Source organism: Xiphophorus maculatus, chromosome 5 (assembly GCF_002775205.1).
Source record: "Xiphophorus maculatus strain JP 163 A chromosome 5, X_maculatus-5.0-male, whole genome shotgun sequence".
Taxonomy (NCBI): domain Eukaryota; kingdom Metazoa; phylum Chordata; class Actinopteri; order Cyprinodontiformes; family Poeciliidae; genus Xiphophorus; species Xiphophorus maculatus.
Window position 1 is genome coordinate 9,387,090 of NC_036447.1, and position 14,628 is coordinate 9,401,717.

The 14,628-nt window shown below is 36.7% G+C and overlaps 1 protein-coding gene across 1 annotated transcript in view; it reads right to left on the reverse strand.

The window, feature by feature from the left end:
• Positions 1-11,159, reverse strand: part of stx8 (syntaxin 8) — a 36,641-nt gene extending 25,482 nt beyond the window's left edge. Inside the window, exons 1-6 of the mRNA XM_023333563.1 lie at positions 11,056-11,159; positions 9,877-9,976; positions 9,696-9,790; positions 9,346-9,456; positions 5,665-5,789; positions 4,750-4,842 (exon numbers count right to left, since the gene is read on the reverse strand). Of these exons, the coding sequence (XP_023189331.1) occupies positions 4,750-4,842; positions 5,665-5,789; positions 9,346-9,456; positions 9,696-9,790; positions 9,877-9,976; positions 11,056-11,075 (544 nt within the window). The 5' untranslated portion in view covers positions 11,076-11,159. The remainder of the gene's footprint in view (positions 1-4,749; positions 4,843-5,664; positions 5,790-9,345; positions 9,457-9,695; positions 9,791-9,876; positions 9,977-11,055) is intronic.
• Positions 11,160-14,628: the final 3,469 nt, after the last annotated feature.

Below are 14,628 nucleotides of genomic sequence, written 5' to 3' on the forward strand. Positions count from 1 at the left end.
CAACTATTATCCAAGTATTAGTTTGGAAAACTCTTCCTTGTGGACTCCCTTGATGATACAATAAAGTCCAGCTAACAAAAGGTGGCATAAGACTTTTGCACAGTGCATTTATACACCATCACAAATAAACGCATAAAAATATCCACAAAATGAAGGTACAATCTCCTCCTGTATTGAAATGAAAACCACGTGTTAGCACGCTTGTGGCAGACTTGGTAAAGTAAGTCCTTCCATTCATTATGTGGTATGGCCCAAGGTTTCCTGAAGCTGAAGAGAAAGCAAATCAGCCCTCTGCTTGTCGGCACTTTCAAGACGGCTTCCAAACCAGAGCGGTTAGCGATTAAATAAACAGAGAGGGGGATTTGTACCCGTTGTCACTTGAATTAGCCAGAAAAGACCTGCCACACCATGGCGGAGTCAGTCATAGGTACCATTAAATGGAAAGGAATCCTTTGCTCTGAGCCAACAGAGCTGGCAGCCGAAACTACTGAGATTCCCAAACGGCAATAATGCCAACACATGTGGCTAATGTGTTCTCCCCACAAAAGTCAGCCACAAATGCTCTGTAGGGATAGCTTACAGAGCAGTAACATTATATTACTGTTGAATGTACACCAAGAGCAATTTATTTTTTCTTTATATCAATAAAATAATAATTTCTACATACATTATCAAATATATCTTATTGTAGAAACAAATCACTTCATAGTGAAATTGTGTTTTGATTTTATAATGACATAAAAATTAATACACAAAAAAAATAAATAAATAATCAGCCCTTAGTGGTCTTGAGGTCCTAAGCGGCTGCTTAGTTTGCTTATGTCTTGGGCCGGCCCTGCATATACAGAAACAATATTAAAAGCAAGCATTCAGGGTGCGGTGATAGCCCATGACTAAAGTGCGCGACCCATAAACGTCCTCGACACAGCCATCGCAGGTTTGAGTCTTGACATGCGACAAATGTCTTCCCCCTCTCTCACAACCTGCTTTTCTGTCTGTCCACTATTAAATAAAGGCCACTTGAGCTTGAAATTAACTTAAAAGAAACCATATTTCCACATAATGCTTGAAAAGAAAAAAAAACAGATCAACAGATTTTAGCCAAAATAAGACATTGTACTGTTCATACTGGGGTATCCTACTCAAAAATGGTTAAATATTCTGAAGAGAGTCTACATATACCAATAAGCCATTGTCTCCAAGAATTGTTAAATCTTCCTTTCAGGCAATGGAGGGATAGACCCTCCTTCACAATTGATAGTTTGTAAGAAATCTGGCCTCTGCCAACAACTTATGAAGGATGGATGTACTTGGGAGTAGAAGAAAAACAACCCCACCCATTCTCATGACATACTTGATGGTGGACATGTGGAAAAGAGTCTGTTGATGAACTGAGTAGGACTGACCACACCCCAATTCATTCATTGGACATTATACCTTCAGCATATTAGGCTTGTAACTTGTGGATCAAAATATGTGTTCAAAAGAGAATAAAAATAAAAAACAAAGTCTTAGGCCACTGAGGCATTTTCATTCATGCTGTCCACCTTTATCTTTCTAAATCCTGTATTGTGCTTTTTCAGATTAAATGTTTTAGGTTTGAAGAAAGAATCTCTAGGAAGAGAGAAGACGAGGATCAGGATTATCTAAGGATTTTTTTTCCAAATGGAAAAAGCTTAAAGAAACCAACAAGAAAGCTGCAGTGTCGATCCTTGCCCAACGAACAAGAGAAGGGTTGTGAATTCACTGACAGAAGGTTTGATAAATGAAACGCCTTGAGACAACTTTCTTTATTCAAAATGTTAATTTCTTCACAGTGCCTAAACTGCATTGCTCGTCACTTGGTGCTGGCTGATGTGACCCAAGTCATTCATGCCATTGTTCGCCTGCTCTTATCCACAGCTTTATCAGAGTGACTTTAAAAGGCCCCATTCCTGCATGTGTATACAGAGAAATGCAACCATGAGGGTTTGTGATTAATTGTGTTGTGGTTAGAGTGGTTCACATGTTTGACCGTAAACCACTTGGCTTTTATTTGCCTATTATTTATGTTCCGATTACATGTTTGCTGATTTTAATGCCCCTTAACACTGATGTTCTGTACAAGTTAAAACTCCTTTCAAACATCCACAGGTGGCGCGGGGATCCAAGAATGTTTTGTGAAATTCCATCCATCCAGTCTGGTGGTCACAAAATATCAAGCTCAACTCTCCGGCTCATTACAAGCCTGACATTTGTCTGATGAAATCCTTTAGACTGTCATGACATGATTCTGCATTTCTATGGCGTCTGGATAACATGGCTCACTCCTAACAACTTCATTTAGGGGCAGAAGGAAGCAAACAATCAATCAATCTGAAACTCAAAACATGCAGGCTTCATGTCTTTTCCCAACATCAATGTAGTTTATTTGCACAGAGCTGCTTTTAAAAGCAGAAGCAAACTGATCCCTGTGCGCTTATTGCCATGTCACTGTACTGCAGTAAGCCTTGTGCTCCCCATTTATTCCTGCTTTTTAAAAAAAGTTATCAATAATGAGGGTCCTATACAAGATTAAAAGTAATGAGATTGTATGCAGGTTTAACAGACATCACAGTGCAGGAAATGTTGCTGCAGGGATGAGCTTGAGTTTCCAGCACTCATTGGAATGGCTGTGAATCAGTAATTGAGATTGCCATAAAATAGTAAAATAATAGTTTAGGGTCCTGTACAAAATAAACCACAAAACATACACTATGGATTCTTATGCAAATAGAGCTGTGATTGGCTATCTATTTGATTTAGTTGGTGATTTCAATAAAATATAATTGATACAAACAAGAACTAAAATAGTTTGCTTTTAAGTTACACATACTACATATGGTCACAATATAGCAGCGTGAGAATACACCCTTCAGCTACTTAGCCTGTTTCACTGCTGCAGCAGTAAAATATACAATTAGGAAAGAACCATTAAAATCAGACAAATGAGATGGCTTCTAATTTTTGCCGGTCTTTTTTCAGAGGGAATACATTTAATGAACAAAACACTGTCTGACACTTGTGAGCTCAAGACATCGTTGAGCCTGAGTCATTGCTCCAGGCCGCAAAATGCGAAATATCAACACTAATAAAGTCAAAATAGCATTAGCTCTTGGTAAGGGAATCAAATGCTAATACATGCCATTCTCATTGGTATGTGTCAGACCATTTTCAGCAACATTTACTGTGGAAATAAAAACACTGACGTCTGAAGCACAGAATGAAAAACTGATGGCAAATCGCTCAACTACTTTCAACAAAGCAGCAGCGATTGAATTCCTTCTTTCTGCTGTGATTGGCGAATAACAAGGAAATTCTGCTGTTTGCAGAGGATCAGTGCTCTGCCACATAAAAGACCAAAATTAGGATAATTGGTCTGTTTTTTGACACTTCCTTCCATTGTGATGCGACCAAGACTGAAAGAGGCGTATTTAATATCCGAGTTCTCTGGGTTCATTTCTTAACCTCTAAAGAAAAGGCTCACCTTCTTTGCTGACCTCACCTGAAAAGGTTTCCCAAAAAGGAAATAAACAGGACCACTTGGTTTCAGCCAGACAGGAGCAGCCCAGCTACAGAGAGCTTAATCTATTTATAGGAAAACACCGCTACACTACAGCGATCAGGGCAGAAAAGGAACTCCAATAAGATGGGAAGACCAGTCTTGTTTAACAAACTACAGAGAAAACACAGATTTAAGGATACCATTTTTACATTCAAGTCCATGTGTGATGGCATTACTCAACCTTAACAGTTACTTCATATTTTACAGGTTTAAAAATGGCTGATTCTAATGACTTAACTGTGATTTCCTACTTTTTGCCATTAAGTGTCTCATAAAGGTATGAGACTGATATTCTGTAATAATCAGCATTGCTATAAACATGCAGATAGTAATTGCAATTAATGGCAATGACAAGAGTACATCTCCTGCGGGTAAGGCAACACTCTCTAGTTCTGGCGTATCAACTCCTCCAGGGGCAGTGCATTAAAGTATCTAATTGTTCACAGGCTGACAGCTGATCTTCTGGAAATCTAACATCTCGAGTGGCGCCTGTCTAAAAATCAGCCAGAGGCCACTGTACTCCGTTCTGAGCAGCACCTTCTACCAGCGACAGAAGCTATTTGAGGATGGAGAAGCCTCCCTCTCTGTTTTGCCAGGAAAATCTCAAAATGACCATTAGCTCTGATCGGATCTGATTCCATGACCCCAACCTTTTGAGCTGCACAAACAGCTAGATCCCATTTCTCTGTGGGTTGTATGACACGGTGATGACCTCACTGTAAGGACAAATGCTTCCACAATAGATGTTTCAGGGCACATGTGTTAATGTGTCTGGTACGCGTTCAGATGCAGGTAAAAATATTCAAACTCTTTTAAGTTTTCCACATTTTGTGATGTTACAACCTAAAATTTAACTGTATTTCCATGCAATCTGTACAACATGCATCGTTTTTCTCCCACTTCACTTCAATGCGCTGCATTTTGTTGGTACACCTCATAAAATCCCAACAAAATACCTTGACATTGTGGTAGTAGTGTGACAAAATGTGGAAAGGTTTTCAGTGTTTGTGGTGATGTCACAGCATATTCCTTCCCGTCTGGGTCCATGAGGCAAGTACTTCTATTTATAAGCAACATCTGTCCATCTGATTTCACACTCTAGTATGTTTTGGGAATATAGAAGGAAAAAAATACACAAAATTGAAGCAGTGGATCATTTACTTTACCGTTCTGTTCATCCAACTCGTTGCCGATCTCTTGGCCCATTATCTTCTGTCGACTGATGACTGCTGAAAGTGCATCCAGGCCTGCGTCCTGGACTGAAGGAAAAGACAACAACCATAAACAGAAGGTACTAAATAAATCACTCAATAAATCCATTTTGATTCATTTGTTTCTTTTAAGTACTAGAGAAAGAAACAAAATGGAAAAAATAGAATGTAAAATGTGACTGGCGTGAAAACATTAAAAATATGGGAGAAATACATCGGAGCTTCTGTAGGTGTCTAAGTTTGACATTTTCCAAACCACGGGAATTTCTTGTAAGCCACAAGTTCAGAAATAAATGTTAGCCATTTCCAGGAAACCAACATTGGTGTCACAACTTCCATATGGTAAGATTTCACTGTTTTAACCTAACTCATTGACTGTATACCGACAATAAAGGAAACTATGGAGAAGACAAGGAGCCAGGTGGCAAAAAATATCTCAGTGATTAAATCATATCAGACAGGAATCAGAAAATAAGATAAAAACATATGTTGTTTTGTAATATAACCCATAAATGAATACATGTTTAAATTACATTTCAAATATAAACATGAGCAATGCAGTGAATTAATGTATCCATCAAGTTTTATTAAACTACTATATTTTACAGCACTCATGAAAAATCTCATCATGACTTAAATGACCTTTACTTAATATAAACTTCTTTTTAAAAGAATTGATCAAGTGAAGTCCTAAAAACTCTGACGTTGATAGATACATACATCCAAAATTAATTACATCTTTTAGTCAAAACAGGCTTAGCCAGTTAAATTGTTCAAAATATACTACACACACAACATATTTAAAAGCAAGAATTGGTTGTTTGATCCTAAAATATTTTATCTATGTTGAATCTATGAAGTGGAAATTACCCTCAATGATTCTCTGTTGCTGTTGTTTAATCTCTCCAAAGGACAGTCCCTTCGTCTCCTCTGACTCCTCAATGAGCCACGGGTTGGGTGTACCTGCTGCTGCTCCTCCGCTCATCAGCGTGGATCTAAGGTTCATAAAGACGACAGTTTTTAGCAATCAGCTAGCACTCAGAAAAAATAAACCTTAAGCGCACAACAAGTCAACAAAGACTTTAGAGTGTACTGAAATGCTTGTTTTGTCTGAAAGTTCTGACATCTCAGGCAATTTTCATCAATCAGCAAATTCATATGGATACTATTTTTTTTTTTCAAAAATAAAATTCTGAAAAGTGTGACATGATTTTTGTTCACATCTTCCGAATTAATAGTAAAGCTAATATTCCTGCAAGCTTAAAATCTTGCGGTACGCCTCCACCAGCTTTACAGAGTGCAAATTTTTCAGATTCTTTTTAAGCTCAGTAGAATCCTTTTTGAAGTCTTACTTTATGTTCTGAATTTAATTTTGGTCTGGACTTTGAGAAGGCCATTCTAACACAATAATAGATGTGATCCATTATGTTGTAACTCTCATGTGTTTTGTGGTTGCTCAGCAGAAAGGTGAACCTCTCAGGTCTGATAGAGTATATTACAGGTTTTCCTCCAGGGCTGACCATTGACTCTGACCAGCTTCCCTGCTGAGGAAAAACATCCCCCAGCAATATGATGCCACCATCGTGTTTCACAGTGAAGATTTTGTGTTCAGCATAATGTGCAGTGGCCATTTTCCCATACAAATTGTCCAAAATGCTACATTTTGTTCTCATCTAACCATAGAACACTCTTCCACATGATTTCTTTCTTTTAATGCAAATTATTCTTCCTTTCTTCCAACAGTAGATTTCTTGGTACTTTTTCCATAAACTGCCAGGTTTCTGGAGCATACAACTACTAATAATTATTCTGTCAACAGATGTTCCACCTATGCTTGGGATCTTTTCAGCTCTTCCAGAAGTCAAGAATGCAAGCAAAGGTTGATACAATCGGTGAAGCAGAGGAGACGTGGCATTTAGTCGAATCTGTCTAACAGGTTTGATTATTATTAAACCGAGTGCCAGACATGAACTTCCTCCATTCTTGCACCTACTGTGTAGAGATCCAATTAAAACAGTCAGGGAGTACCAAAATCAGTCAGACACATCTTTTGGCAGACACAAGTAAGATGACTGTCATCACTGAGCATCCAGTTCCCGACTGAGCCACATGGACAGGCGGGATTTAACTAATTGCAACTATTTCCTGTGTAACCAAAGACACAGGAAGGTTAGAGGTGTAAAAGTGTTTCCTAAGGGCAACGCCCTGTGCCAAGCTTTTAAGTGGCACCATGTCCTTTTTTTTTATTTAAAAGTTAAAGTTCTCCTGGCAGCCTGGGTGCTGTTCATTCTGCTCAATTTTTTCAACCCTCCAAAAAAGTAGCTTAGATCACTGAAGCATGGCCAAATTCATCCCCTCCCGCACTTCTGTCCTCTCAGACCACACAGTGGGAACGGGGTCTGATGCCTTCCCTCAAATCCAAATTACCCACCACATATTGCCATTAAAGTCAGGTCTCAGTGAGCAAACTGAATGCCGTACCACCACATGATTACAGTTTGCCGAGCTAACTTATTAGCGAATGCCGTTTTTTTTTTTTATGCAAGGAATTCCTTTATGTAATTGAGTGTGTGGTCTGTAAAAAGATGAAAGCCTGTGCAAAGCAGCGCTAACTAGATCAATCCCATACCCGAAGCTTGTGAAAGATGTCAGAGAAACTCACAGGCAGAACTCAGCGGCAGGGCTCCTTTTATTGCGACTGATCTGATTAAACTGATTCTGCTGTAATTTAAATGATTTCCATCAATCACCTACATCATTCACTTAGCTTTTTTTCCTGTGTTTCTCTTCCACAGGACTAAAAAAGTTTGGAATTCCAAAATTTCATTAAGAAGAGAAAGTGGGAAAGTAAAGAGCAGAGCATCACTTCTTCCTGTCCAAACAAATATCACCTTGTAAATGTGTGGGAGGGTTTTTCAGGGGCCACCATATGTGTGATGAGCAAGCAAATAAGTCTAATGACAAAAAATAACCTGGAAAGTCACTAAAACTCCAGACAAAAGGGCTTCAGTCCAAGTGATGATGCCAGTAGAGGTCAAAACACACAGCTGAGGACCTTCACACACAGTCCTTGTGTGTGAAGGTCTGTAACGCTTCATCAAAGCCAAGTACAGATCCTGTGACAACTGGGAAAATCTTGGTCAATAAAGATCCTTTCGAGCAAAAGACAAACAAATTCAAAATGTAATGTGCAAAAGGAAAGTAAAGCCATAAAGACTATAACCCAACCACTGCATTGTTGTGCTGCAACTAACTACTTACATGAAGTTCAAGTGACGTATCACATAAATCATGACATACTGTACATTTAAATACTGACAAAAAATAAATCTAACTAGAAAATATTATTCTAACTCATAAAAAAGGCAAGAATATTTCATTAAAAATAAAAATTTGAAACTATTTAAAATTCTGTTTGCTAGTTTCACTTGCAGTGCCTAATAACACCATAAAAACTATCTCAGTCATTCTATGAACTGGTCTTACCATAAGATGCTGCTATTAAACATTTGTTATGGTTTCAGATTAAAAATCATTAACCTACTAGAAACATATATTAAATTAATATACAACACTCTACAAAGCAGTCTGAACAGGTTTTCTAACATTTCCAATTTCAAAGTTCCAGACTTTTCTAAGGATCAACTTGATCATTTTCAAGTCAAATAAAATTTGTTCGTTTTTCTTTTCATTAAATCTGTTACAACATAAACTGAAACTATGACCATATCCTTCTTTTACACATTCAGTGCCCTGCATATTCATCCTTTTTTTAATTGCAATGCAAATAACTTCCATTTACTTACTTCAAATTGTATGCAACTGTCCACTACAATATTGTGAATACATTTTATAAATAAAAGATCACACCAAAAATCTGATTGCTTTTGGTTTACACGCAAGCTCAAAATGTTAAAAAAAGGAAATTTGACTGCACATCTCCTGAACACACCTTCCCCACGGTGGAACATGGTTGTGTTGCTTTCTTTCAACAAGGATCATGCAACCTTTCTTTCCACTTTCAACTTGGTGCTACTTTGTGTTGGTTTATCATATATAGTGGAAATAAAATGCTTTAAAGCTTGTGGTTGTAATGTGGCAACATGTTGGAAGATTCAACAGAAACAAATACTTTTGCAAGGCATGGAAGTAACAGAAAAATATTTTCCACAAAACATAGCTAGGAATATTTTCTATCATTCCAATACTTATTCAAACACAGAAAAAAAAATCAAGGGTAACTTCCATACTTTTCAAGTATGAAGGATAACTTAGGTTTCTGCAAGTTCTTAAACTTTTGATTGGAATTAGGAGCTGGAATATGGAGAGTTTCCTCTCCATAACAAAACAATTTACAGGGTGTTACCACCTTTAGGAGTGAAAGGTCACACACATTATTGGTACCAATGGACATTAGTGTGGGGTAATCTGTATTCTAAAAATCAAAAGTCACTTACGTAAACTGAAAATCATGTGAAATGTGTCTGCACACTGCATTTTATTAAAGTTTTATTAGATACAGGATGACGTAGTTCCTCTACAGGTTAATACCTGGATGGTTCAGGCTCTGCGATGTCTCCTTTGAAGGTGGCATTGAGTTGCTTCTCTCTGGTTAGCAGATTATCAATCAGGTTCTGCCTCCTGTCAGCTTCTGACTGCATTCTGACGAGAGCAAGTTAAGATCACACCATCCCCTTTCATCACCATCTGTCACAATGGACTCAATGAGGTTTTCCGATCATGAGTGAAACTGTTCACAATGTATTAGTTTCCTTTTCACAGAACACTACCACCCTCTACAGGATCACCACCGTTACTGCGAGCAGAACCAGCTCTCCGGGAATGACAGTAATTTCAATCTCACGACTTTGAGAACTTGTAATCGTCAAAAAAAAGGATACATCCGCCGAGACGAGGAGCTTCTTAACAAGCCTTCTTGGAGCTGAGCAATATTTTGTTTAAGTTTCTGAAGGGACGCTCGTAACGTCATATTTATCTGGGGGAAGAAAAAAAAAAGCACATGCATGCAGGTGAACATGGAGGCACATTTTCTCAAGAGAGAGAGAGAAGGTAGCGCCTCACCTTTGCAGGGTTTCCCCCCGTTCGCTGCTGCCTGTTTCTTTCATGGATATTTTCCGCTATCTCCTGGGCAAGGCGGCAGGTGGCGTCATAATTCTGCAACCTACATGAGAAGTGGATGGGAAGGAAAATGTGTAACACATGAAGCAACAACAGATATGTTTCTCAAATACAATTTAAAGAACAGCAGAACAGTGCGTTACAGCCAAAATCTCAACTAAAATCAGATTAAGATGCTGAATTAAATCTATTCTGTAAAGAGTGGATCAGAATTCGTCCACAGTAATGTAAAATAATCTACAGTTGTTGCAAACACTTGATGGCAGATGCTGCAGAACAGCGTAGAACCACTTATCAGTATGATTTTTTCACAAAAAGCCACGATGATTTGGACAAAAAAATGCAAAAACAATAGAAATCTAGAAAGGCGGCACCTATGAGATGACATTAAACTCACTGATCCAAAACATTTCACAGTTATGAAATGTTTTGGATATCTGGCAGCTGTTTATAACTTGAAAGCTTTCCTGTTTTATTTTCAGTTGAACTGTTTTCAGTGGAATCCCGTCAGGATTTCCTTACGAGGATACCAACAAAATTATTTTAGATAATGTGCTTAGTATGTTTCTTCAGTTAAGGAGATGCGAGTCTGTTTACAGTCAGAATCTGGAGAGTTGTCTGCTTAATAAATCCTACAATTACAGAACAAGACACTCATTCTAATTACTGCAATATTTCTTAAGCTCCTAATAACTGATGAGCAGATGTGACTCGCATCTGTCTAACGTAAGAAATACACCAATAATACTGTCAAAAATACAAACAGTGAAATAAAAAAAAACAAGCCACTTGTGACACATATTCATCATCTAGTCAGAATGTGGAGCTGAACCACAACACATTCCTGCCAATTGTCATGCGCAGTACTGTGTCACTTTAAGTGAAACATAAGCGTCTAATGTTTCAATTGCAGCTTTCCCCCCCCCTGTAAATTCAACAACAAAGAATTCATAGCAACAAAATATAAACACTATTATGTATTTGGTTGAATCTGATAAGGAACAAGCAACCAAAGAAGCTAACTGGGCACAAAAACGAAACAACCGGGCACAAAGAAGACATATGTTGCTGTTATTGATACATTTGAGACGGTCCGTTTTATTAGAAGACATAATCACCTACCAGGGATCTTGAGACATCATGATAAAAGTTAACTTGACTCGAAATATCACAGCTTCAAGCAGAGCAGTAATCACTAACAAGCCGTTCCTTGTTTTGGAAACGACGTCACTACGGTGAACGGCGAGGGCCATTTGACTCAATCGTTTTCCGTAGAAGATCAACAAATAACAATAAGAGCTACATTCTGTGGTACATACAACAATCGCATAATGCCACAACATTTTAACTTAAATTTTAATAAAATTATTTTGACCAATCTACTTGCTTTCAAACAAATAATTGTATACGATTCTATTCGATCTGTTCTATGGTTTATTGGACCAATGTCATCAACTAAAAATGACAACAAAATTAAAAACAACACAACATTTCAAGCTCTATAAATACTTCTAACAGAGTGTATGGATAGTAAATGCTATAATATGATATGCTGTAAAATCTTTTACATTCACATTTTATCCAATTAACTTTTACACATTTTACTAACAAACATATAAAAACTCTGGAGTTTCATCTGGCAACTAAACTCCTGTCTTTCAAAGAAAAAGTCACACAAATATAATAGCCCTTTCATGCATGAATTGTGATCCTTTATGTCATAATTTTTTTTCCCAAAGTCCTTGTGATTTTTTTAAAGCATAAAATAGGTGAGAAACATATTTTTTGTAAAAATGTATAGAATTTCTTTCTATGTGATTAGTTTTAATTTTCTCTTAATACAAAGTTGTTATTTGGAAAATTCATCAGTAGTATTAGTGTTTAGGGTTCACTTGATGTCACAATAATTAATTTTTTTTACCTGCCATCCTCTACAGTAGAAGGTGGGACTGAATATTCCTTAGTTGCTTTTTTGTTTGTCTGCCATAGGATTTAACAAAAAATTTTCTTGGACTTGCAGTGAATGACCAGTAGATGAACTTGATAGTGTATTGTCCACTTCAGTGGTCTGTGTGCAATTATAACATACAAATCCACAAGAAACACGAGAATATGGCTGTTCACTGCAGTGACCGTTATGAAAAGATTAGCACTTGAGTGGTCAGAAGTATTGTTCAATGCACGATGGGTAGAAGTAGCAATGTATATTTCTAGAATTTAAAGATTTCATTTGCAACATTTTTCTGCTTTTGATGATAGTTAACAAAATGAGTTTCAACTTGGATCATTTCAAAGGTTTCATTAATATCATAATGAAACAGGCACATGTGTCTTTTTGTTCAGGGTATGTAAACTTCTGGATTCAACCATACATATTCAAGCTAAACTGTGATATAACTGCATCATTGTATTGGTTTTTGGTTTCAGTTTTATTTGTTAATTTTTACCATTTTTTTCTGTAACTTGCTACTTATATTGTTTTAAGTATTATTTCAGATAAGATATGATAAATGAAAGAGAACTATGAACATGAATCAATTCCTTTTAACCTAGCTTATCTGAATTTTGAACATCTTTCTGGTACAACACTGACCGTATATGTGCATTTTGATTTTTCTTCATGAGACATGAACTGATACAACCAGCAGATAAAAGAGTAAACTTTGGTGCCACTACATGAAGTCCCCACATGTGAGGTAAGGGGTAGTAAATGTTTCATACCCAAACAAACCTTGTGTTTGACCAATAACATGTGTGTTGTTCGGTGCAACAAACGTAGGAACTTCGGGAGCCTTCTTGGAAACCTTCTTGACATTTTGATTCCACATATGAGGCAGTTTCACAGAGCAAGTAACATTTTCTGATTGGCCTATTCTGTCTAAAAATGTAACCTTGAGAGATGTTTTGCTCCAATATATATATATTTTTTTAGCAATATCTTTACTGATTTTGATAAGTTGTAAATCAAACACAAGCCATTAGAATGCTTTCAACCAATCCAGTCAATGAACAAGTTAAATATGCTGCAAGGTCGAATCTAAAATTGTTTTGAAAATGACAATAAAATATGATTTAGAGAACTAGCTGTAACAAAGTTGTCTATTTAAATCTCAAACTCAAACAAAATGTGATATGAGACAAATATAACCACAGTAAACATAAACTCCAGTTTCCAATTTTATATATTAAAAAGGGAAAAACTGTTCAAATTAACCTTACCCTTTTGGAAAAAGTAATAACACCAAACTAAATCCTGTTCCAACTGTAACCAAGCTTTATTGGAACTGGGATTATGATTATACTCTATGACCTATAGAATCAAGAAATCTTTCAAAAATAATCTGTCTCACTATAAAGTTTGTAACAAAAAATGAAAAAGCAACTCATTATGCCATAATCTAAAGAAATTCAAAAGCAGATGAGAAACTAACTCATTAACATTTATCATTCTGGAAAGCATTTAATAGCAATTTTGGTTTCAGGACTTCACTGAAAAACACCAAGAACTCATTGTACACAAATGAAGAAATCAGGAAGGAATCTAGGAGATTACATCAAGAAGATTACAACCAGGAGGCCAGAAAAGAACACAGAACAACATTTCAGGCATTGTAGACCTTACTTGTGTGATTTAAGGTCAAAGTTCATGATTCAACAATGAGTAACAGATGGGGCAAAAATGATCAAAACCACTGCAGAGGAAAATGAACGTAAAGGCCTTCCCCACATTTGTCAAAAGTATTTTTATGATCCCTAAGACTTTTGAAAAAATATGTCGTGAAATGATGAGATGGAGGTTAAAGTTTTCTGAAAATGTATGTCCTGTTGCATGTGGTATAAAAACTAACACAACATTTAAGAAAAACTCATACATGATGGAAATAGTATGATGTTTTGGGGTAGCTTTGCTTCTTCAGGACTAGGTGGTGTGCTGCATTTACAGAAATCCCAAAAACAAGTCTACCACAAAATTCACAAGGAGACTGAATGAACACCAGAATAAGACTTTAAGTGCTGGCATATTTTGATTGTGGAGCAGTATGAGCAACCTGCAACAAATATTCAAAATAAAAAAGATAACTCTTCACAGTTGAGGTGCTGTGAAGAGTAGGCAACAATGGGTAATACAACCAGTTTAAGGACCATTTGTTGGTAAAACAATGCCTTTATGCTTTCTTTATTCTTATACTTCAGTGAAGCGGGTCAGAGTCACTCAGAGGAACAAAACTGAATTTACCATCTCTAGTTTAGATAGATTTTTTTACTTAGAAAAATTACATCCTCATTTGAAAACTCTTATAGTTGTCTGATATTAAAATTTGTTTAATGATCTGAGTGCAACAGAAAGGCAAACCGGGACAATAAGTCTAAATCCATGACATAATTTCCTCAAAGAGAGTCTATTTTCCCCCAAAGTACATGCGGGGAATTTTCTAGTGGTAAACATAAAGATGGAAATTATTTAAGGAAATATTATATTTCAAGTAGGTTGTTATAAATCAAAAGAAAGGGAACCAGGCTGAGAAGGGTGACTATGTTTTTACCAGACAACAACAACTAAAGAAAAGGGTTTACTCCAGAACAGTTGATCCATAGAAAGTGCCTTTATTTTGGTTCATTTGTTAGACATTTTGATGTCTTGTTTCTTCTGCTCAAGAAATGATGGTGGCACTGTGGAAACAGTTCTCAGAAACA